Source organism: Pseudorca crassidens, chromosome 9 (genome assembly GCF_039906515.1).
Source record: "Pseudorca crassidens isolate mPseCra1 chromosome 9, mPseCra1.hap1, whole genome shotgun sequence".
Taxonomy (NCBI): Eukaryota; Metazoa; Chordata; class Mammalia; order Artiodactyla; family Delphinidae; genus Pseudorca; species Pseudorca crassidens.
The window spans coordinates 84,228,074-84,255,105 of NC_090304.1; the positions used below are offsets into that span (position 1 = coordinate 84,228,074).

Consider the following 27,032-nt stretch of genomic DNA (forward strand, 5'->3'; position numbering starts at 1 on the left):
TTTTGTTTGCTTTCAGATGTTAAGAAAGATCTCCCATATAACCTTTTGTTTTCTTTAGGACTTAAAGAGTGGTGGGGAAGTGATAAAAGTTTATGGGAAAAAGAAAAGCTCTAAATTCAGACATTTTTGTTTTATATCTCTTTTGGGTAAGTTAGCCCCAGGCTTACCTATTAATATCGCTATAACAATAAACTAAGCCTTTGGTGCAGTTTCCTTTCTCCTGCTTCTGTTTTTTGGTATTCTTTGCCTCCTACTGTGATGTATTTTTTCCTCCCTCTCCTTCCTAAGAAGTGGATTCCTCTCCTCTTTGTCCCCTTGTTTATGCCAGTCCAGTGAGGGATGCTCTCTTTTGGGGATCCCGGGAGAGGCACTGTGAGTGACAGGACACATGTTGGAATGAGCAAGGTATGTTCACGAATCATTGAAGAGACAGCCTGATTTGAGAAATGATTCTTGTTGAGGCATTTTAAGAGACAAGAACTGGGGATAAATCTTACGATATGTCTATAGGATTGCCAGTGCATCTCACGAGATATACCATGCCCTCGTTCCTCATCTGCCCCAAATTTAAAATGTGAATTTCCATTAATATCTTCCAGTCTCTGGCACTTCTTTCCATGAATTTGTGGCATGTGTCCTGGTACAATAACAAACTTTGCTTACTGTTTTCTGGTTGACTCTGAGTACCTTTACTAGTTATAACTGTATTTTATTCCTCCTTAACTCTTCCATCTTAGTCCCTCTGCTAGCTTCTGCATACCACATATGCTATTACTGTTACCAACACCATCACTTTTACTTTGGAATGGGAGCAATTTAAGAACTTAAAGCTAAGGGCTTCTCAGTATCCTGTCCATATTTTCTACATTACATACATTTTCTACATTTCTACATTAATGAGCTTTCTTGAATTTCAATTAAAATTTAAAGCAACCTGAATATTTATTTATTCACTCATACATACATGTATTCAAGAAATATTTATTATATACTGGGTGCTAGCATTGTGTAGATTCAGATTTACTCAGCCAAGTACGGTATAATTAGCTGCAGAAGTTAATTATAGACCGTTCTGTTCTCTTTTTCTCTTTGGGCCTCTCAAGCATCCTATTCTGAGTCTTGGGTTAAAGAAACAATAATATGTAAAATAATCTGTCCCAATTCCTTAGTATTCTGGTGTTATATTTTGCTATTGGACTTACGTTTGCAATGCTATGATCTATAAATCCTTAGTATCGATAGAATGAAAGCCTTCATATCTTTATCTTAATAATAGCCCACACTTCAGATTTTTTTAAGAAATAGTTTAAAACAACAAGAAGAAACATCAAAAATGGCTTGATCCTGTTCTCTGTATGCTCTTTATACTGACAAAATATTGGCAACAACCAATAGTCCAACTATAAGGAAATAGTCAATTAAAATATGATAATCTGCTTACAAGAACATTAAACAGCTGTTTCATTGAGAACTATGTGGAAAGATTATGCTACAGCATGGGAAGATGTTTATAATGTTATCATAGCTCTGTTTCCCCAGGAAACAGGCTCTGAGGTGGAGATCTGTTCTCAGGAATGCTACTGGATACTGCTCTCAGGATCAATGACCCAACCAGGCAAACCACAGTAGATTTCAAGGCCTGAGAATAGTCCTTTGTGGTTAATAGCTCCACAGTCTGAGTCATCCTTTTTCATGAAAGAAAGCCCGTGTTTGCAGCTTAGCAGACTATTGCCCTGTAAGGATGTGAAGAAAGTAAAATGAGAAGTTGAACTGCTATGCCTAGGTGCAGTCACAACAAATGTCTCAGCTGATCTCTCCAGAATTGCCCCCCACTGAGGCAAGGATGCCTTGCCTTTGTATTACAGCTCACCACCTCCCAAACTAACCTTTGGATTCAGGCTGCCCTGGGGCCTGAATCCTGCTATTGGGCCAAGCAGCTGTCTTCAGCTAAAAGCCGTTACCAGAGCAAGACTCAGCCTAGAGCTGATAGCTTCACACACTCCCAGCATCCACTAGAGATGAAATATTACACAAAAAGAAAAAAGTCACAAATGTTTTGTGTACATTATTATATTATGAATTCAACTGTAATATATGTGTGAGTATGTACAAAAATTGGGAAGGGACAGAAAAATGAACTGTATTACAAAATGCTGTATTAGAAAAGTGAAAGAGGCAGTCCAGTGGTTAGGACTCTGCACTTTCACTGCAGGGGGCATGGGTTCCATCCTGGTCAGAGAACTAAAATCCTGCATGCCATGTAGCGTGGCCAAAAAAAAAGTGAAAGAATTCATAAGAACATAACTTTTTATCAAATAAGCCATGAAACCAAAAATATTGTAGTTTCCATTACAATATTGGAAGAACTCAGGCGTATGTTGTCTCCTCTCCCAATTTTAAAAGCTTACCATTTTTGTTAATTATTGCATATCTCAGGCTTTCCCTTGTGTTCTATTTGTGGAATATCTTCAGGTGTGGTATGACAGACATAGCTCAGTGTTCCTGTCAAATTCACTTTAAGATGGTAACACATATGAACAGTTGCTCTGCTTCAGGTGCTAGCTTCAACCATTCCTAGGGTGACCTCACCTATGAGGCAAAAGAAGCAGTGGTTAGGGGTTCAGTCCCTATATATGCCATTGATATTTTTTTTCACAGCTTTAAATTACTTTCTTACTCAGCCCAATATCTTATATGTGTGATCAAAAGGGAATTGGTTATGAAAAATGTGATTCGAGCAGGGCAAATAAATCAAATATGATACTGAAAACCAGTTTGAAGTTGTAAAAAAAATTCAGATTCCCATCAATTTTATTTATTTACAACAACACAACTTTTATTCCAAAAGTTAATCCTCTCTGTACAAATTGCATAGAGGCATAGCTTCCAAAACTGGGTTGGAGCAGTTGAGGAGGGTGGATCACAATTTAGTGATTGTAAAAAGCATAACAATTAAAGAGGCATTAGCAGTGATTAACAGCTCTGAGTAAACCCTCTGAGAAGCCTTCCTTCTGGAAATTATGCTCTTCTGCCACTTTTGTGGCCTCTGATTTAAACTGGGCCAGGTATCATCAGCAGACACAGGAATCCATGCATTTGCATAGTAATTCTCTTCCTTAAATTCTTAGCCAACATGTAAAAGACTGCTAAAAAGTGCAGGCATGAGAAATGATGAGAGTACATCTCTGTAGGGAGATTCCGAAGCCTGTGAGACATTAACACATTAACATTAACATTTTCACAATGTGGCAGATTGCATTTCAGAAGCAGGGGCCAAGTGTGGGTACAAGGCTGAGGCAGGTGCTCCTGCAGTTCCTCTTTTTAATTAGCTCATCTTTGTGCGTTCTTTGAATGTACCACACTGCTGTGGGGCTCTCGGCTTAGTGTCTTACACAACAACATGTCAGGGTGCTGGAGAAGGAAGACTGGGAAATGTGATGAGCCCTTAGTCACCTGACAGGTGGGCAGCTTCTGATAGCAAGCATAGCACAGAGCCCTGATAATGCTGCCTGATTATACATGTGCTGCCCTGAGTCTGTCCATTTCTTAGTTCTCACCTGTGGCTATTTGTTGGCAAAAGAAAAAGAATTTGTCAAATAGTAAGCGTCACACCTATTAAATTAGTCTTTTAGCATAACTAGCCCACTTGTGTAAAAAGACCTGCCAGTGAATATTGAAGGGCGTGAAAAACAGCAATGGAAAACCTATACATATGCGCCCATACAAACATCTATTGATATATCAGTGTAAGTATTATATAATATATACATTGTATATGATATATATATATTATACAGACATGTGGTCAATCATACACAGCCGTATTTATTTGTTCATTCATTAATTGATTGATTCTTTTATCTATCCATTCAAAAAATGTACTACAAACAGGCACTGTGCCAGGGATTAGGATTACAATACTGGTCTTCATTTAGTTTCTCAAAAGCTTCATTTTAGTTTCTCTTCCAGGACTTTCGCATACATGTTCCTTTGGTCTGGAATGGCCTTTCTTTCCTCCTTCTTGGCTGCCTAGTTGACTTTTACTTATCTTTCATATGTGTCACTTTTTAAAGGAAGCTTTCTTTGACCCAGTAGATTACATTAGGTCCCTGTTATATGCTCTCATATCATTCTGCAACTTATCATTCCAACACCTATCATCATGTTGTTTCTATGTACAGTTGTTGGATTATGTGTACAACTACTGGATTAGACTATCTTTCACATAGCTCAATAAGGGTAAGACCCACATCTATTCTGATCATGATAGTTTCCCTAGTGCTCAGCACTGAGACTGATACAGAGCAGGTATTCTCATTTTTAAAAAATAATAATTGAATGAATGGTGAAGAGGATATAACCTTTGTTTTCAAAGAGATTAAGTCAGATTGAAGGGGTGGACAAGCCAGCAACAGTTGTGTGACAAATGCTAGGTTGGGGGTATTCACAAAGTGCTTTGGAAACTGAAGAAGTAGAAGCATCCATCTTAGTCTTTGAGAGTCAAGGAAAGTATTCTGGAGGAATTTAGGTGTAAGGATCTGCAAGATAAGTGTAAGCAGATAACTAACCTAAGTGGAGTAGGTGGGAGAACAGAATTCTATTAAAACACAAAACAGAACAAAACGAAGCACAAAAGTAACATGGACAGAAACCTGTCAGAGAGACATTGATGAGCATGTTCAGGAAACTTCAAGTGGGTCATAGTGGCTTATACTGAGATGTGAAGTGAGGAAATTGGGAGAGATGAGGTTGGGTCTGTAAGTAAGGGCTGGATCAAGCCCTGCTGAGTTTGAACTTTATTCTGAGGCCAAAGGATAATCATTGGAGGGCTTTAAGTAGAGAAATTATATGATAAGATTTATGATATTGAAAAGATGCATACAGAATGGATTGCAGAGAGATTAGAAAGCAGAGTGATTAGGAAGCTGTTGAAATAATTCTAGATGGTTGATAGTGGTGGTCTGAAACAAATTAGTTGTATTTAAGATAGAGAGGCTAGCAGAATGTCAGGGGAGACGCACCACACACACACTCACACACACGCACATGCACACACGCATACTTATATTTTTACTAAAATAAAATTGTATTCTATATATTATTCTGACAGTTTTAGCTTACCTTTTTATCATACAAAATCAAATATGTCTTTATGTCTTTTTGTATGTTTGTTTGCCAGTTTTGGTTAAGGCATACATAAAGTCCCCTAGATTTTCTTCTAAAATATTTATTGTTTTGTCTTTTACATTTTAAATTTTTAATTTATCTTGAATTTTATTTTTTTGTGTGTGTGTTGTGAGATGGGATTTAATTTTATTGTTTTCCAGATGGCTAGTGCCATGTATTAAATAAACCATTCTTTCCCCATTGAATTAAAATACTCTTTTGTGGTACGTTAAAAATTATATACACAGATTTGATTCTGAATTCTCTATTCTGACCTAATAATCTCTTCGTTTGTTTTATAGAAATAAAAATTGTAATTACAGTGCATTTCATTTATTCCAATATCTGGTTCTTACTCAGTAGTCTTCTTATTCATGAATTTTTGGGCTATTCTAAGAATTTATTCTCCCATATGAATCTTAAAATTACTGTATTACTAAGAAAACATGTTGAGACTATAATTAGAAATGCATTAAACTCATATTAATTTGGGGGAATTGATATTTTTATAATGTAAGGTCTTTGCATCTTGAAATTTGGAACCTTTTTCCATTTGTTCAGTTTCTGTTTTCTGTGTTAAGATTTAATAGTTTTCTTAATATAAGTTCTATGCCTTTCTTATTAGTGTATTCCTATAATTTTATAATTTTCATTGCTACTTTGAATAGAATATTTCCCCATTTCTACTTCTTGATCCTTACTACTAATATAGAGAAAAGCTATTGATTCTATGTTTATTTTATATTCAGTTATTTACAATGGTTTCTTATTAGTTCTAGTAGGTATTTTTTTCTATAAAATAATGTTGTGTTTTGTGCACCAAAAAAAAGCAAGAAAGAGCCTTGAAATTAAAAGGCTTTCTAGGTTTTCTAAGTGTACAATCTTCATTAGCAAAAAGAGATAATTTTATTGTTCCTTATATCTCATAGCATCTGCTAGAACCTCCAAGATAATATTGAATAACAATGGTGATAACAAGCTTATTTGCCTAATTTCTGATTTTAGTTGAAATGTTCTTAGTATTTTACCATTTAGAATAAGCTTTACTTCTGGTTTTTGAAGAGCAGAATTTATTATGTTTGAGCAGCTTCTCTATATCCCTGTTTTGCTCAAAATTTTTATTAAAGCTGTTCAATTTCAGACTTTTCAGAATCTACTGATAAAACAATATTATTTTCTCATTTAATTTTATAAACGTCATACTTTACGCTGATAGATTTTCTACTATTGAACTGCTTTTTCTTTTCTGACATGAACAGTACTTGGTCATGAAGTATTACTCTTTTATAAATAGCTAGACTCCATTTGCTACTATTTTAGCAAATATTCATAAGAGAAAATGGTCTTAGTATACTGTATCAAGTTTTGGCATTAAAGTTATTGGGCTTAATAAAAAGAATTGAGTAGTTTTAATTGTTTTCTATGGCCTGGAAATATTTAAATCACTTTGGAATTATCAATTTTCTTAAAGGCTATCCAAAACCCATTTCTTCTTGGGTCAATTTTTGTCATTTGTGTTTTGATGAAAAATTATCCATTTATATTACATTTACACATTTGTTGGCAGAACGTTGTATGGTTCTATTTTGATTCCTCTGTTTCTCCTTAATATATACTATGTCTTCTTTCTCACTCCTAATTTAGTTCTAATCCACTAATTTCAGCTTTTATAGTTTAATTTTAAACTTAACTTAATTTTCTTAATTGAAAGTTTTTATTTACTTATTATTTTGTTGCTGAAAGTATTTATGACATATATTTTTGTTTGAATACAGTTTTTGTTGTGCCTCATAGGATTTTGAATGAATTAGTTTCCTTTTCATTGATTTCTAGAAGTTATAATTTCAATGTTTTCTTTTTAATACAAGGAAGGGTACTGTTTAACTTCTAAATAGATAAATTTTTGGTTACCTTTTTCTCACATATGTGTTTATTATTATTATTTTTTAACATCTTTATTGGAGTATAATTGCTTTACAGTGGTGTGTTAGCTTTTGCTTTATAAAAAAGTGAATCAGCTATCCATATACATATAACCCCATATCTCCTCCCTGTTGTGTTTCCCTCCCACCCTCCCTATCCCACCCCTCTAGGTGGTCACAAAGAACTGAGCTGATCTCCCTGTGCTATGTGGCTGCTTCCCACTAGCTATCTGTTTTACATTTGGTAGTATATATAAGTCCATGCCACTCTCTCACTTCGTCTCAGCTTACCCTTCTCCCTCCCCGTGTCGCCTGCGTCTTTATTCCTGTCCTGCCCCTAGGTTCTTCAGAACCTTTTTTTCTTTCTTTTTTTTTTAGACTCCATATATATGTGTTAGCATACGGTATTTGTTTTTCTCTTTCTGACTTACTTCACTCTGTATGACAGACTTTAGGTTCATCCACCTCACTACAAATAACTCGATTTTGTTTATTTTTATGGCTGAGTAATATTCCATTGTACATATGTGCCACATCTTCTTTATCCATTCATCTACTGATGGACATTTAGGTTGCTTCCATGTCCTGGCTATTGTAAATAGAGCTGCAATGAACATTGTGGTACATGACTCTTTTTGAATTATAGTTTTCTCAGAGTATATGCCTAGTAGTGGGATTGCTGGGTCGTATGGTAGTTTTATTTTTAGTTTTTTAAGGAACCTCCATACTGTTCTACATAGTGGCTGTATCCATTTACATTCCCACCAACAGTGCAAGAGGGTTCCCTTTTCTCCACATTCTCTCCAGCATTTTTTGTTTGTAGATCTTTTGATGATGGCCATTCTGACTGGTGTGAGGTGATACCTAATTGTGGTTTTGATTTCCATTTCTCTAATGATTAATGCTGTTGAGCCTCCTTTCATGTGTTTGTTGGATATCTGTATATCTTCTTTGGAGAAATGTTTATTTAGGTCTTCTGCCCATTTTTGGACTGGGTTGTGTTTTTGATATTGAACTGCATGAGCTGCTTGTAAATTTTAGAGACTAATCCTTTGTCAGTGGCTTCATTTGCAAAGATTTTCTCCCATTCTGAGGGTTGTCTTTTCCTCTTGTTTATGGTTTCCTTTGCTGTGCAAAACCTTTTAAGTTTCATTAAGTCCCCTTTGTTTATTTTTGTTTTTATTTCCATTTCTCTAGGAGCTGGGTCAAAAAGGATCTTGCTGTGATTTATGTCATAGAGTGTTCTGCCTATGTTTTCCTCTAAGAGTTTTATAGTTTCTGGCTTAAATTTAGGTCTTTAATACATTTTGAGTTTATTTTTGTGTATGGTGTTAGGGAGTGTTCTAATTTCATTCTTTTACATGTAGCTGTAGTGTTATTATTATTTGTATTATTATTAGAAAAATGTGATCTGCAAAATCTTTCCTTAAAAACATATTATGGAAATTTTGTGGCTAAGTACTTGAGCAATTTTTGTAATATCTTCACATACTATAAACATGTATGCATGTGTATGTACATACACACGTGTACATTTATTGCCTTTGTTATTAAATTTTATTTATTTTAATTTCATTTTTCCTCTGAATATTTTTATTGCTGTTGAGATTTATTTTATTTATGACTTTGCTTTTTTAATCTTTGATATGTTGATTCTGAAAAAAGCACATTAATATTTACTAATGACATTTTTTATTACATTTTTCTTTTGTTTTTATTTAATTTCTCTATGACTTTGCTTTTTTTTGTCTGTCAGATCCATCTGATTCTGAGAGAGATATATTAAAGTTTCCCATTATAATCCTACTATAATTTCCTCTATAAATGTCTAGAGTTTTTTCATTAGAGTAAAATTCGATTTTTTATTAGCTTTTAAAATGTGTAACAAGCATATTGAAACATAATTCACATACCATACAATTCACCCATTTAAAGTGCATACCTCGGGCTTCCCTGGTGGCACAGTGGTTGAGAGTCCACCTGCCGATGCAGGGGACACGGGTTCATGCCCCGGTCCGGGAAGATCCCACATGCCGTGGAGTGGCTGGGCCCGTGAGCCATGGCCGCTGAGCCTGTGCGTCCGGAGCCTGTGCTCCACAACGGGAGAGGCCACAACAGTGAGAGGCCCGCGTACAGCAAAAAAAAAAAAATAATAAAGTGCATACCTCAGTGTGTTTTTAGAGTATTCATAAAGTTGTGCAACTATCACTATGATCAATTTTAGAACATTTTTTATCACTCCATAAAGAAATCCCTTGCTCATTAGCCATCAATTTCTAATTACTAATACTTTGTATATTTAGCTACAATGTTGCAGGTTCATGTCTCTTAGGTCTTCTTTGTAAATTGTGATTTTTTTTTTTATATAATGTCTCTCTTTATCCTGATTAGCACTTTTAACCTTAATTCCACCTTATTTGATATTAATACTACTCCTTCCTTGCTTTTTTTCTTCTTGTAGTTTCTTGGAAATTTTTGCCTAACATTTATTTTCAAACTTTTTTTTTTAAATCACCTTTTATAAGTTGTTTTATAGATATGCAATTCTTATATATGGGGTGAGAATTTCTGACATTTGATGGTATTTATTTGTTTACACCTAATTAAATGCATAATTTACTGATTTTCTTTCTTCCAACTTGATTTATGATAATTATTCATTTTACATTGTTTTTTCTTATTTTTGCTATTTTGATCACGTTGAATATAAAATTTTTTTAACCTTTGTAGTTTGAAAGTTCTCTTCTACTTTCCCATTTCATTATTGCTTAGCTTCCCTTTCTTGTTACTAAAATTAGGTCCATGTGTTTTTTCATTATTTTAAAACAAAATATCACTTATTTCCTTACTAAGAATGTATCTTTTTCTCTAATTGCCATATCCCATTTGGAAGAGACCTTTAGAGTGCTGTTAGAACATTTTCTCCTTTCCCCCTCCCTACTGTTTCTCCCTAACCTCCTAACTCTTGGGTTTTGCTGAGATTGTTTAGTTACAGATTGTCAATAAAATTTACCTTGCAGTTGTCAATAGTTTCCCTTTCTCTCTATTTCAGTAATTTTTATTTACATTTATATTACAAATTTGCAAAAAATATCTGTCATTGACACACACACACACACACACACACCTGTGTGTGTGTGTGTTGCAAGGTTCATTGCTCCTTGATGTTTTTACTTTTCCCATTTTCTCTTACCAGGACTCCTCTGTTTCATTTGTTGTTTGGTTAAAGTGTTTTTTCAATTATTTTCCTCAGGTGTTTCACTGAGTCATATTGTTTCTGAATCTGCCAGATATCTTGGCTGGATAATGAATTCTTAGATTTAAATTCTCTCAGTATTCCACATATATTATTCCACCTTCATCTAGCTTACAGAATTGCAAATAAGAACATTTTTTTTTTAAGTTTTTTGAAAATTACTTGTTCTTTCCTGCAACTTAAAAGATTTTATCTCTTGTATTTCAGGAATTTAACCAGATGTGCTTAGGTTTTTGCGTGTGTGTATGTGTGTGTGTTTTCTTACCAGTCTTGGCTGGAGCTTGTGCCTTTTCTATCAGTTGATTCACAATCTTCTACAGTTCAGGGAAAATTCTATTATTGTTTTAGTTATAGTCCTTCCTCCATTGGTTTCTTTTTCTCTTTCTAGATCACACTGTTTCTAGAGATCATACATTTCACGAGTTGTCCTACTAAATCTGTTTATGGTCAACAGAAGGATCATAGACAAATATTTATAATACAAGAGGATATCTGGTATTTTACAAGAAAGGCACAAACATGTGCTCTTCTGTTTGAAAGCAAGGAGTACTAACTGATACTGTTGGAGTGTACTTTTATGATGTTCTGCTTTTTAGATATAGTTTCTGGGTAAAAAAGTACTCCCAGTACTCAGGATTTGGCATCATCTCCATTATGCCATGTTTCTAACTTAAAATTTTTGCCCTCTGTTTACTTTATTATTTTATTTAATTTATTTTTTTGTCCTGTGTATATTTTAAAGCATACCTTGGCATAGTCTCAAAATTACAAACTGTAAACTTAACCATCACAAATATTTTTGTGCCTGAAGTACTTACTACACTTATAATAATAAATATTCCTTTGGGTATTCAAGAACTAATCTTAAATATGTTAGAGGGTTTCCTCTAATGCTATGCTTAGCAAATTCTTTGTTAGCTCAAAGATGTTAAAACCCTGTTTTAAAAATCTGCATATGTGTCTTGCTATTTTTAATTATATAATAAAAATTTTTAAATATTAAGGAAAATTTAATTTAGTTCACCTACACTTAAAAATAAATATATGACTTATTCTGTGTTCTTTTTTGGAGAGGGACAGGATGCCACAAATGCAATAAAAGGAGGAGAATTAAATGCCTCTAAAATGGTAGAAAATTGCAGTTTAACCCTTCATAGATTAAGAGCAAAATTGATAAGACTCTTTCTTTTTACTATTATCCCAACAGTTTTACTTATTTAACTAAAGTACTCTAACTACAAACGTCTTATCTCACCTCACCAAGATGCAAATGAGACTGTATTGATAGCTCAGATTCAAAACAATTTCCCTTAAAATTACGATTTGGGCAGTGGGATTTCTTTCCAGGCTTTCTTCTTTGTTATTATTTAGACATATGTAATATTTACCCTTAAATCTCTGGATGCAGAGACTTTATTTATTTGTAGATTGGCATGGCACTAGAATTATATTCTTATAAAAGTGTCATCTGGGTTTCAAACATAGTTGAGAAACATCTTATCGTCTTGCTAGATAAAATAATTTTTTCTTGACAAATACTGTATGCTGTCACTTATATATGGAATCTGAAAAAGCCAAACTCATAGAGAGTAGAATGGTGGTTACCTGGGGCTGGGGGAAATAGGGAAATGTTCTAACTTCCAGTTAGAAGATGACTAATTTCTGGAGATCTATTGCACTGCCTTGTGATTATAGTTAACAATTGTGCATTATACTTTGAAAGTTAAGAGCAGAGTTTGAATATTCTTACCACAACAAAAGAAATGGTAATTATGTGAAGTGATGGAGATGTAAACTAATGGTACGATGCTAATCATTTTGCAATATTTAAGTGTATCAAATCAACACATTGTGTACCTTAAACTTACACCATGTTATATCTCAATAAAGCTGGAAAAATAATTGTTTGTCTAAAAGGATAATTGTTTACTTAAAATGTTGAAATCTTTTGGACTTGAGATACTGTTGTGATTGAGTTATATTACTTAGATATTAGGTTGATGAAACCTAAGTAATTAATCAAAAAGTAATTATGAAGGTCCACAATTCACAGAAGTGATAAGCTGGTAGGTATTCAGCTCCTTGGTTGAAGTTTAAGCAACTTGAAGAAATACCTTCCGCTTTGGTATTTTCCCATGTTAGTGGAGACTGATACATTTGCTGGGTGATAAGGATGGTCTCTGGACCTAGAAAGACACAAATTTCCCTCTTTTATTAATAAATCTTCCCCCAGAGGATCCAGGACCCCATTCAATGCTATATCTTTCGTGTCATACCTTTCTCTATTCACTCAGTTCTCAATGAAGGCAACATTTCCCTTTCCAAGCATGGAGGCCAGATTTTTTTAAAAACAATTTTATAAAATAAGTAATTTTAGCCTTCCAATAATATTATTGATACAGCTGAAAACTAATATTCTGTTTCTTCATTTGTCCCACCCTCCTCAACCCATTATACTCAGTCTTTTGCCTCCACCTCCCCACTGAAATTGCTCTGTCAAAGGTCCCCGAAGTTCTGACCAATCCAATTTAAAGTTTTCTTCCTTGACCTCTCTGTGGCATTTGATAGCCATTGACTGCTCCTTGTAGCTCCTTTCTATAGACTTCAGTGATGCATTAATTCACCTGACATCCAGCTATTATTTATTGCGCGCCCATAAATGTCAGGCAGAATGTTAGGCATTGATGATATTTCAATGGGCAAGACATGCATTTTTCCCCCACGCAGATGTTTTATTCATTTAATACAGTGCACATTATCACACAATATTTATTACACAACATCTAGTATTAGACTTCACTTTGAGACCTGGCTCTGCTACCTACAATTGGGTAAACATGGGCAAATTTCTTAACATTCCTCACCTTTAAAATGGGTGCAATTAAAAATATCCACTTGATAGGAATTTTTTAAATGTTAAAGTAATATACAAAAATGTTTGGCACACTGCTTGGTACTAATATCTCCATTCTTACTGGAACTACCTAATTCAATCAATATAACCTTATAGAGACACTGCAGCATCTCTTTGACTGCTATCTTTGACTCTGGTCTTGTCACACTTAAGTCCAACTTCTGCATTGCTGATTAATTAGCAGCTCATCCCACCACCCCTGCTCCACAGCCATTATACACTTACTACTTGCTCTTCCCTGATTCTGCTGGGCTCTTTCACCTCCCTGCTTCATTCATATTTCATTACTGTCCATCTGTTAGAGTGCTCCTTCCTTCCTTGTTGGCTTTTTGAACACCTACTTTTTCTTAATATTATCTTTCAAACTTTATCTCCCTGAGGAGAAAGTCAGACATTCTTTTTCCCATACTGTCATAGCTCCTGTATGCCTCTGTTATAGCCCAATCATCTGTAATTTAATTATCTGTGGGGGCCCATGAGAGAAAAGTTGTCTTGGTAGCTTTTGATGTGACACAACTGTAGCTTTAAAATTGATTCTAGATGAATGTTTAGTTTCTATGAATGAATACTTAGTCTCCATGTGCTGAGCATTATGCTAGTGATTGGTATGCAGACATATATGCCCTCAAGAGGTGCACAGTGTGAAGTTGGATAAGGGACAAAAGATTCATTCACTATTTCATTTTCAGTTAAAGGATGTCAGAATTTAAGCTATTCATTTTTTTGAAGGGATGAATTAATAGTAATTTAAAATTCCTTTAATTTACCTGCTAATGAAAGCAGTTTTATTGTAAGTTTTGCCTCTTTAAGAAATGTATTTTTATATACCCAAATGTCAAGCTTCTTGTGATAAGAGCAGATGAGCATTGTTTCTATGTTTCAGGTGATTTACTGGAAGTAGGGTGTTTGCATCAATTATAAGTGGAATCTTGGGAGTGAGACTGAGCTAAACTACTTTCTCTGTGCTTTCTAAATTTTGAGATGTTTAAAGTGCAAGTCTTGGGTATTGATTCATAGCATATTTGCAGAAGTTGAAGTGATCATTCCCTAGTTCTAATTTTTCAAGCTCTAAGAATTTTTTTATTTTCTCAGCTTGCACAGTTTAACAATTGTGAGACCAAAAATATTTATTAGTTAATTGAATACTGTGGTGTATATAGAATTGCCATGTATGGTATTTGCATATAATATTAAAAATAATTTAGTTTTTGTTTATTGATACAAGTCACTTTAGCACCCTGGTAGGCTTTAGCATTATCATTTGAGACTTAATAACCATTGTATCTTAGGTACAGAAGTGCTTTTTAAAGCAACAAGGATTGATAGACTGCTGTACTCACAAGTAGTTTTAATTTTGTTGCCTCTGGTGAATTTACTTACTTGTTATTTTCTGTATGATTCTTTGAGATTATGACATTTGGAAATAGGACATAAGCTTACTGTATTATATCTGTGTTCTTAATGACTGCGAGGGCATTTTTAATGTTATGAAAAATGCAAGTTAGAAGAAATTCTCTTTTTCTCGTCTGTGCATAAAGACCCTAAGTCCTTTAAGACACAACTCTGCAAAGTGTAGAAGCAATCCATGGAATATTTTCAGTGGCACGTGGAATTTTGTTGTTCAGCAAATATAGTCAGATTATAGGAATTTTTATTTATTCTGAACTTAGTTTTTAATAAGAATTTCATAATTAAAAATTAATAGCAGCAAATAATACTGCCATTGAAGGGACATAAGTTTAATTTGTATGTATTAGAAATTTTTAGTTACAGTAGAGTGATGGTGATGTAAGGATTTTGTATAGAAAGACGTTTTAGTGAAGGGCTTTTCAGACAGCTAGTAATTAAACCAGGAGAGAATGGTTTATAATCCAAGAGAGAAGAGCAATTTAGGAGGAAGAGTTGATGAACACTATAAAACTAAAGGAAAAAAAAAAGTTAAGTAATATGACAAAACAGGATATATTGGTGTAAATAATTACAAAAGCAGTTTTAATGGAGCAGTTGGAGCCAAATTGCAGTGGATATCATCTATCTTGTTTTCTCTCTTTCACACCAGGGAACTAGTTAGAAAACTGCTATTATAATCAATTCTGCTGGCATTATTGTTAGTGAATGCAACATATGTTGAAGTTCAATCTTGTAACATTACAATGTGAGATGAGTAGTGATGTTTTTATCCTAGTAGGTGACTTTCTCAGCTTCTCTTGAACATCAGATCTATGAAACTAAAATTAATGTGAAATGCTTCTTAATAACGGGACTGATTTTCACTTAAATTTTCTACTTCTCATTTCACATGGATTTTAAGAACTTCTTTGTCAAACTAACTTCTTAACTTGGCTTCCACAATATTTAGACTCTATGGTAAGTTCTCAAAAAATATTTGATGTGTTTGGACTCTATTTTAAAACAATATTATTGACTCTGTTTTATCCCCTCACTTCTGGATGGGGAGAACTCGTAGGGAATAATAAAGTAGGAGCAGCAAACTAAGCCATAGACAGCCCAGACTACTTTGCATTCTAACAGGACACTAACAAAGTGACCTGTCTTTTCCTGTCTGATTTTCAGGACCTCCTTATAAGATGAGATAGATAATGAAATAAAATATGAATATGTAAACTACATGTACTGATTTCAGCCAAAGTCAGAGAAGCACTAGGGTGACTACATAGAAGCTTTCTTTAGGATACAGACTCAACTCTTTTTATCTGTGCTGTACTCTTCCTCAAGGGTGGATCTAACTAGATTATGTGTGATTCTGCTTCTAATTACTATATAATGCATTGTGTGTGTGTGTGTCTGTGTGTGTCTGTTTGTTTATTTATTTATTTATTATTATAACCATTATTATAAGGTAGATTTCCTTTTGCCATAGCATCTTGGAATAAGTATGAACCGAGAAAACTTAAAGACTTTTAACTCTGTCTGGTCAGATTCCTACTCTACTTTTGTCTGCTCTCATTTTTGTGAGTGAAAGAGTGAATGCAAATCATTCCACAGTTTTAATTCCTTGTTTTGTCTCTCACTTCCTGGGGTCTAGCTGACCTGCATGATTTTCTCAGAGATTACTAATTTAAGCACTTCTGTTTATGCAAGATAACCTGATGCCTTTCTCTGCTCATGTACCATAGATTCCCTCTCTGGTTATATTTCCTACTTAACAAGTGAATTGTGATAAGTAAAATAGTAATATTGAATGGACATAATAAACAACTTTATAATAGCCTCTTAAAATTCTTTAATGATGAGGGAAATTGTTAAGGAAAATATATTATTCATGATAATTACAGCAAATGGAGTATAGTATTGAAAAGAAAAGAGAACAGCTAGATTAGCAGCATTTAAAAACTTCATGCTGCAGGGTTTGAGGGGAGGGAGGAATGAATAGGTGGCACACAGAGGATTTTTAGGGCAGCAAAACTATTCTGTATGATACTATAATGGTGGGCACATGTTACTATACATTTGTCAAAACTCAAGTATATACAACACGAAGAATGAACCCTAATGTAAACTATGAACTTTGGGTGATAATGTTATGTCAGTGTAGGTTCATTGATTGTAACAAATGTACCACTGTAGTGCACAATATCAATAGTTGCCAGGGGAGGGGGTTATGTGTGTGGGGGGCAGGGGGTACATGGAAAATATCTTTATATTCTGCTCAGTTTTGCTATGAATCTAAAATTGCACTAATAAAGTCTATTTTAAAACAACAACAAAAAAGTTGATGCTCATTAACATCTTAGAAGCGTCCAGAAAATGAACGGAAATTTACTTTCTTTAACTCAAAATGAATGACTTAACCTATTTGGGAAATTTGTGTACCCAAGGGAAATACCTCTCTTGCTTCTCTCACTAGCTGCCTCTTCTGGTAAGCATTAAAAAAGCTGTGAATTCAATTATTTTTATTATACTTTATTAACATTTGCTTCCATTTACCTCTAGGTTTGAAGTTTGAGGAAATTCAAGAAAGATTTGGTGAGGAGTTCTTTAATATATGCTTTGATGAGAATGAGAGAGTCCTTCGAGCTGTAGGTGGCACGTTGCAGGACTTTTTTAATGGCTTTGATGCTTTGTTGGAACACATTAGAACTTCTTTTGGAAAACAGGCCACTCTGGAGTCACCGTCATTCCTATGCAAAGAGCTCCCTGAAGGTAATCTTATGCTCCACTACTTCCACCCTCACCACATTGTGGGGTTTGCAATGCTTGGAATGATTAAGGCTGCAGGAAAGAAAATCTATCAGCTGGATGTAGAAGTGGACCAGGTTGCAAATGAGAAACTGTGCTCTGATGGTTCAAACCCAGGCAATTGTAGTGGTCTTACTTTCCTTATCAAACAATGTGAAAATACTAGTATCACGAAGAACCTTCCACAGGGAACCTCCCAAGTTCCTGCGGACCTCAGAATTAGCATCAACACCTTCTGCAGAGCCTTCCCTTTCCATTTGATGTTTGACCCCCACATGACAGTCCTTCAGCTGGGGGAAGGCCTAAGGAAGCAGCTGCGATGTGACACTCACAAAGTGCTCAGGTTTGAGGACTGCTTCGAGATTGTTTCTCCAAAGGTTAATGCCACCTTCGAAAGGGTTCTGCTGCGACTGTCCACACCATTTGTGATTAGGACCAAGCCTGAGGCTTCTGGCACTGAGAATAAAGACAAGGTAAGTGGCTATGGACTTGATATGGGTGATGGGAACTAGGAGATTTACATAATTATTTTAGTAAATTACATGATGGCAGTACTTGTCATTATTTAGGCAAGATAACCTAGAGTGTCATTTAGAAAATTACTTGTCCCTGGATATATGTAAAAAGATTTGGCCTTATTCCCAGCCATTTTGCATAGTGTCTTCCTCTTTCATTAATTTATTTCATCATATAAAAAGAAAACATTTATTAATACTACCCATAGTAATTACAAAAATGATAAGACTCACTAAAAACTGGATACTGTAAACCCGTGACTATTTCCACTGTTTGAACTCAAACTATGAGAGAAATAGTAAGACTGATTTCAACATTGTGGGGATCGCTTGCCTTATTCTTAAATATTGCATAAATATAGGTAAAAAGCTAGCTACATTTTGAATATGTTATGTTTTAAATTTCATAATCTAGGAACATCTGGTTTACATCCTATTACTTTCTTAATATGCAGAATAATGTATCAAGTGACTATCTCAAGACTTCTCTTCTAATTAAATTTTAGTATTGAAAAAGAGACATTTCTTTAGAACATGTTCACTTCTTGAGAGAAGACACTGGAATTATTCTTTTAAATTTAGGGAATATTAAAGCTATTGGTTTTGATTTATAGAAGTACAATATTTGGCTAGAAGTGTTTGAAGCATTTTTGGCCTTAGAATTGAAGTTAGTATTATTGAAAATGTGCCTGAAGTAGAATATATTATTACCAATGTTGATTGCTTTATATATTTTGTAGATTTGACAACAATTAATTCAATTTAAAGTTACTGCTTCAGATTTTTCCCCCTATATTTCATCTTGTATGTCTATTTAATTTGTATACCACAGTAAGAAATAGACACAGTGAAATGATGACTCAGATGTCAAGGCCCCCTGCCAGTTCCAATAATAAGGAACTGTGCTCATTGAGAAGATGCAATTATAATTTAAACATGTTAGTGGCAGTTTAAAAATAAAGCAATAGGCAGGATTTTTAGTTAGAATAGGGATGGAAATCCTCTCATTCTCTGTGCATTTCTGCTTATTCACCTGGTTTTGCCAGAATGGGACATTTGGGAGGCTACAGTTTAGCCCAAATAAAATTATAATCAATAAAGTTATGGCATGGAATCTTAACCAGATGAGTAATATTTATGAATTGTTATGTTCCAAATTCCAAATTTATAGTTTCCTAAAACATGGAAAGAAGAAAATCAGGGTTAAAAATTATGATCCTGTTGATAAATTTGACCTTGATATTCATTATTTTTCCCATAATTGCTGGTCTTATTAATAACTCCATGTTATCTGAAGTTTCTAATTTTGTATTGGGCTTTGATAAGAAAGTTCTAATTTTCAATAATGTAAGATATTTATTCTTTAGTCTACAGTGAAGGCTTTCATTTTAATTTAACTATTTTAGCTCTGCACTTAATACCAATGGACTACCACCCCTGCCATCAAAAAGAAAAACAACAAAAACAAGAGCTAATCATACAGCTGAATGATGGTAAATCATTTGCAGAGTGAACTGTAATGCTTTTGCTAAACCATGATCTTTGTCATTTTGTGTTGTCAGTAGTGTTAACTATATAACTAGAGGTAGAACACTCTTGTAAGCAATTTGGTGAGGTAGCCATCATCCTAGTTTCAAAGAATTTACATCTTGATTCTGCAGTAATGAGTTATAAAGACATAAGTGTTTGTTACCAGAAGCAAAAATATCACTGAGAGGCATCTGATGCATTTTCAAAGAGAGGCAAAGGGGAATCTGAGTTTTCAACCATGAAAACCTCATCCTTTTATCAATACTAAGTTAGAATAATTCTCTAACAAATTAGGCTGCCTACCTCGGAAAGTTATTTGTGAAGATTAAATGACACAATCCATGTAAAATTCTTATTATATCTTTGTTGAATAAATGTTCATTATTGTTACTTCTACCACTATTATTATTATTATTGTTCCTTTCCCCTTGTCACATTCCTCCTATCCTCTCTTCTTGCCTTATGGAAGTTAGTACCGGAAATCAGTAGGTTGAATAATTTTAGAGAAATATCAACTCTACCTAACATCTTCACAAAATACGACTTGGGTTTGTCTTCTTAATAATGACTAGAAGACCATTTGTCACAAATCCTGTAGGAGCTTTGTTTGAATCTGCTTTTTTATTTATAGGCTATCATTGTTTTAAAACCCCTAGTCTCTTTTTCAAATTCACTAAAGTTTGGAATCAAGTTTTTATTACCTGTGTCTATTAATATATTTTATGTTCACTTGTTACAGCACTTTGTTGTGTCAGTGGCTTCCAAAATAAAATGCACTGGTTAGCTTAGGCAAAACCTGAAACAGCAATGGATTTGAGAATCAATAAATGAGTTCCTTTAACATTTTTTTTTCCTTAGTAGCAATGTTTCAAAGAACATTGTGGAAGGAGTCCAGCATTTGAAATACATCATCCCTATGATACAGCAATGGCATGCTATTCATCTTCACTTTTGTTCTCAAGGTTAGAACTTAGGAAAAGCATAATAACAACAACACATTTCTTTTTCGATCCCCAGAAATATCATCACATTTTGCCTTATTAATTAGAAGCTGCAAAACAAATATCAGGAGATAATTTTAAAAGACTAAAGGAAGAATTAACCTCTGATTTTCTGTGGTCAAATCAGTTTCCAAAATGCTCCTTTATCTTTTCTAGACATGTGCCCATTATTTTTCTGACATGGTGATTGAAAAGTTTAAAATATATTTATTAATCTTACCAATCCATGATGACGCTGTTGAGAGACAAATTTCATCCAGTTGTTAAGAATACATTATTTGACTTCAACTTAAAATTAATTTAATTTGGGAAAATGTGAGCATTCCTTCTCTGTTCAGATCATAATATTCTATTAGAGAATTTCAAACACTGAACAATATTTTAGTGATGGACAAAATGACACTAGGACTTTTTCTATAAATGAGCACTATAGAACATAGATGTACAATAACTTCGATCAAAATTATCTGGAGTTTTCTTTGCTCTTATAATTATAAATGAGATATTTAATTTTAATTTTTAATGTTTATTTTCTCTAGAATTTCTCCCTGACCATAAACTACCTTTTAAAGTGGGTTAGACAAATTTAGATTTTTTTAAATTGAAGTATAGTTGATTTACAGTATTATATTGGTTTTAGGTGTACAGCATAGTGATTCAGTATTTTTACGATTATATGCCATTAAAAGTTATTACAAGGTAATGGCTATAATTCCCTGTGCTATAAAATATATCCTTGGTGCTTATCTATTTTATACATAGTAGTTTGTATCTCTTAATCCCATACCCCCAATTTGCCACTCCTCTTTCCCTCTCCCATTTGGTAACCACTAGTTTCTTTTCCTTCTGTGTGAGTCTATTTTCATTTGCATATACATTTGTTTGTAGTATTTTTTAGACTCCACATATAAGAGTTATGTAGTATTTGTCTTTCTTTGTCTGACTTATTTCACTAAGCATAATATTCTCTAGGTCCATCCACATTGCTGCAAATGACAGAATTTTCTTTTATTTTTAAATGGCTGAGTAATATTCCACTGTATATATCTTCTTTATCCATTCTTCTGTTCATGGGCACTTGAGCTGCTTCCATACCTTAGCTATTGTAAATTGTGCTGCTATGAACATTGGGGTGCATGTATCTGTTCAAATTAGTGTTTTCATTTTTATATACTTAGGAGTGGAATTGTGGATCATATGATAATTCTACTTTTAGTTTTTTGAGCAACCTCCAGACTGTTTTCCATAGTGGTTGCACCAATTTACATTACCACCAATGGTTTACAATGGTTCCCTTTTCTCCACATCCTCTCCAAAATTTGTTATTTGTAGACTTTTTGATGATAGCCATTCTGATAGGTGTGAGGTGATATCTTGCTGTCGTTTTGATTTGCATTTCTCTAATAAGTAGTGACATTGAGCATCTATTCATGTTCCATTGGCCATCTGTATGTCTTCTCAGAAAAAATGTCTTTTCAGGTTTTCTGCCCAGTTTTTCATTGGGCTGCTTGTTTTTTAGATACTGAGATGTATGAGCTGTCTATATATTTTAGATATTAACCCCTTGATGGTCGTATAATTTGCAAATATTTCCTCTAATTCCGTAGGTCGTATTTTCATTTTGTTGATGGTTTCCTTTGCTGTACAAAAAATTTTAAGTTTTATTAGGTCCCATTTGTTTATTTTTGCTTTTATTTCTTTGGTCTTAGGGAACAGATACAGAAAAATACTGCTCGATTTATGTCAGTGTTCTGCCTATGTTTTCTTCTAGGAGTTTTATGGTTTCCAGTCTCACATTTAGGTCTTTAATTCATTTTTGGAGTTTATTTTTGTATATGGTATGAGGAAATGTTCTAAAGTCATTGTTTTACATGTTTTTTCAACACCAACTTGTTGAAGAGTCTGTCTTTTCTCCATTGTATATTCTTACCTCCTTTGTCATAGATTGATTGACTGTCATAGTGTGGGTTTATTTCTGGGCTCTCTATTCTATTCAGTTGATCTATGTGTCTGTTTTTGTGCTAGTAGTATGCTGTTTTGACTACTGTAGCTTTGTAGTATAATCTGAAGCCTGGGAGGGTGATATCTCCAGGTCTGTTCTTTATTTCTAAAGATTGCCTTGGCAATTTGGGGTCTTTTTTGGTTCCACATGAATTTTAGAATCATTTGTTCTAATTCTGTGAAAATATCATAGGTATTTTGTTAGGGATTATGTTAAATCTGTAGATTGCTTTGGGTAGTATGGCCATTTTAACAATATTAATTCTTCTAATCCAAGAGCATGGGATATCGTTCCACTTCTTTGTATCATCTTCAGTTTCCTTCATTAATGTTTAATAGTTTTCAGACTATAAGTTGTTCAGCTCCTTGGTTAAGTTTATTCCTAGCTATTTTATTCTTTTTGCTGCAATTTTAAGTGGGATTTTTTTTTTTTTAACTTTCTCTTTCTGATCTTTCATTGTTAGTGTATATAATGGAACAGATTTCGATATGTTGCTCTTGTATCCTGTAACTTTGCTGAGTTTATTAGTTCTAATAGTTTTTAGATGGAGTCTTAAGGGTGTTCTATGTAAAGAATCATATCATATGCAAATAGGGACAGTTTTAATTTTTTACCTTCTAATTTGCATTCCTTTTATTTATTTTCCTTGTCTGATTGTGTCACTAGGACTTCTGATACTGTGTTAAATAGAAGTGGTCAGAGTGGGCATCCTTGTCTTTTTCCTGAATTGTTCCCATAGGTTTTGAAGTGTTGTGTTTCCATTGTCCTTTGTCTTGAGCTATTTTTTTACTTCCTCTTAGATTTCTTCATTGACCTAGTAGCTTTTTAGTTACATGTTGTTTAATCTCTACATGTTTGTGTTTTTCCCATTTTTCTTCCTGTAGTTGATTTCTAGTTTCATACCTTTATGGTCAGAAAAAATTACTTGATATAATTTCTATTCTTAAATTTGTTGAGACTGGTTTTGTGGCCTAGCCTGTGATCTATCCTGGAGAACATTCCATGTTCACTTGAAAAGAGTGTGTATTCTGCTGTTTTTGGATGTAATGTCCTATAGTTATAGAGTCCAAATGGCCTAGTGTGTCATTTAAGAACACTTTTTCCTTATTGATTTTCCATCTAGATGATCTGTCTATTGATGTCAGGGGGGTGTTAAGGTGCCCTACTCTTATTGTATTATTGTCAATTTCTCCTTTTTATGACTGTTAGTATTTGCTTTCTATATTTAGGTGTTCCTGTATTGGGTGCATATATGTTAATGAGTGTAATATCCTCTTCTTGCATCAATCCCATTATCATTATATAATGCACTTCTTTGTCTTTTATTATAGCCCTTGTTTTAAGTCTATTTTATCTGATATGAGTATTGCCATCCCTGCTTCCTTGTCATTTCCATTTACATGAAATAACTTTTTCCATCCCTTCACTTCCAGTTCACTGTGTGTCTTTCACCCTGAAGTGTCTATTGTAGGCAGTATATTGAAGAATCTCGTTTTCAATCCAGTCAGCCACCCTGTGTCTTTTGAATGGAGGTTTTAGACCATTGATACATAAAGTAGTTGTTGATAGTATGTAATTATTGCTATTTTATTACTTGTTTTTTGGTTGTTTTTGTAGTTCTTCCTTGTTCATTTCTTCTGTTTGTTTCTTCCCTTGTTGTTTGATGATTTTTTTTTAGTAACATGCTTGTGTTTCTTTTTGATTTTGGTATATGTAATTGTAGGTTTTTAATTTGTTGTTATCATGAGATTCACATATATTAACCAATAATTATATTTACTTGTTTTAAACTGGTAGTCATTTAAACTCAAACACATTTTTAAAAATCTACATTTTTTTATTCCCTTCCCCCAATTTTGTGTTTTTTATGTCACATTTTACACCTTCATGCTTATCCCTTAACTGCTTATTGTAGTTATAGTTGCTTTTACAATTTTTTGTCTTTTAATCTAAATACTGGCTTATTTAAGTGGTTGATCTTCAATCTGTACAGTATATTTGTCTTTCCTAGTGGAAATCCCTTTCCTATAGATTCTTTCTTTTCCATTTAGGGAATACCCTTCAACTTTTTTTTAGGGTAAGTTTAGTATTGATGAATTCTTTTAGTTTTTGCTTTTATATGAAGTTTTTTTTTTTTTTTCAATTTCTCCAATTCTAAATGATAATCTTGCTGGGTAGAGTATCCCAGGTTGCAGATTTTTCCCTTTCAGGACTTTGAATATATCCTGCTACACCTTATGGTCTTTAAAATTTATGCAGAGAAATTAGCTGATAGACTTATGAGGGTTTCATTGTATATAATTCTTTGTTTTTCTCTTGCTGTCTTTGGAATTCTCTATCTTTAACTTTTGCTATTTTAATTATGATATGTCTTGGTGTAGATCTCTTTGGGTTCAGCGTGTTTGGAACTCTCTGTGATTCCTGTATCTGGATGTCTGTTTCCTTCTTTAGGTTTGGGAAGTTTTCAGCCATAATTTCTTCAAATACATTTTCAATCCCCTTCTCCCTCTTTTCCTTTTCTGGACACCTGTAATGCAAATTTTGGAATGCTTAATGTTATTTTAAAGATCTCTTAAATTGATTTTTTTTTTTTTTGGATTAGTTTTTCTCTCTGCTGTTCTCATTGGGTGATTTCTATTATTCTATTTTCCAGATCACTTATGTGTTCTTCTGTATCAATTAGTCTGCTACTCATTCTTGTAGTGTGTTTTTTATTTCAGCTATTGAATTATTCATTTCTGATTGGGTCTTTTTATATTTCCTAGTTCCTTGTTTAGAAAATTTCTTCTCCTTAATACAGTTAACATTTTTATTACCAATGTTTTGAATTTTTTATCTGGTGAATTGTTTATTTCTGTTTCATTATTTATTTTTTCAATGGTTTTCTCTTGCTCTTTCAATTGAGAGTAGTTCCTCTGCCTTTTCATTTTAGTTAACTTTCTCTACTTCTATGAATTTAGTTGAAACAGTTACCTATTTCAGTCTTGAAGGGATTTAGGGATTTTCTTATGTGGAATCATCTCTATGCAGACTATGTGTGCCCAAGGCCTTTGATGGGAGGGCTGGACTTGACATGGACAACAATTACGTCTTTCCTCAGTGTGTGCTGGTAACTATCGCCTTGACAGTGGATGGGGATCCAGGTAGAGGGGCTAGAGCCAGCACTGGACATGAGGTGGGACTTCTTCTCTGCTCAGTGGCCATCACTGCCCTGTCAGAGGTGGGGGTCTGATCTCAAGTTCCTGGAGCAGAAGCCCTGAGGGTTGACCTTGAGCTGGCTCTGTTCCTTTTAAGTGTGTATTTTTTCCCTCTCTCTGCCCAGGGACTTTTGCCTCAGAGGAGCCGAAGTAGTAGGGTCCGGGGGCAGAGGTCTGATGCGCAGCATGTGTAGGTGTCTACAGCTCTACTGAGATGCAGCCTCAGCTGCAAGCCCCCTTTGTCACTCACAGGTGGTCATTGTCCTCTGCTTACACCACCCCCATCCTGTGTAAAGCTTCTCTCCTGGGCTGATGGGGTCCTGGGTAGATTCCTGGTGTGTGCTGGAAGGTTAGCTGTGGTTGAGTGGAGGCCATCAGATACCTGGGCTGCTTCTGAGGTGCTGCTTGAGTAAGTGCCAAAATGGCCACCTCTGCCCCACCTGAGCTCCCCCTGGGACTGGGTTGCCTCTGTGTCCCATGGTCAAGTCTTCTCTGGTCCTTCCCACCTTAGATGCAGTGCCATGGCATGGCATGGAGTAAGTGGGGCTGGGTGTTCACTTGACTCATGCTGGGGCATGCTGAGAGGCAGTTGCAGGATCCCCAGCAGCTGCCAGAGCAGACCTGTCTCTGACCTGCCTCTGGGGCTAGCCAGCATATGTTCACTTTTCAGGAGCTGAGTCCAGTCTTTTCCCTACCCTTCTATTTGTTGCAGTGGACCTCCAACTATACAAGGGGGTGTGTCTTCTCCACATAGGCCCCAGGACTGGAACGCCCAGTCTGTGGCTCTGCCTGCTCACCCCACAGGGTACTCACCTGAGTGTTTGTTCAAGTAATTGCCTTTTCCTCTGAGTCCCCTCTCAAGCGTACAGGTCCCAACCCAATTGCTATTCTTCCCTTCCTACCCAATTACATGTTTCTTGCTTACAGTCTTGGTTGAACAGGAGTCTTTCTTCTAGTTTCCAGTTAGTTTTCAGTGAGAATTGGTCCACATATATATTTACTTTAGATGTGTTTGTGGGGAGAGGTGAACTCCACATCCTCTTACTCTGTCATCTTGATCTCACTGCTTCCAAATTGAGATTCTGATGCAGATATTACTGAGGTTCATGCTGGCTTTCTTTCTTGATTTTTTTTAATGCCTGTAATGTTAAAATTACTGTAGAGTAAGTGTTATGTTACTATACAGTTACTGTATTCTGTATATATAAAGGACAGGGTAGATGATTACATGGTCAATAATATATTCCTTACAGTAATCCTCATGTTTAAAGTATACATTTTGCCATGTTTTTATTTTTGTTAGCAGGAAAGACTGCAACTCTGAACTTA

At 34.5% G+C, this 27,032-nt stretch overlaps 1 protein-coding gene across 1 annotated transcript in view; it reads left to right on the plus strand.

The window, feature by feature from the left end:
* The window catches only part of GUCY1A2 (guanylate cyclase 1 soluble subunit alpha 2), a 425,928-nt gene that overhangs the window by 63,405 nt on the left and 335,491 nt on the right, over positions 1-27,032 (plus strand). The window contains exon 4 of the mRNA XM_067750904.1: positions 17,213-17,931. Within this exon, the coding sequence (XP_067607005.1) occupies positions 17,213-17,931 (719 nt within the window). The remainder of the gene's footprint in view (positions 1-17,212; positions 17,932-27,032) is intronic.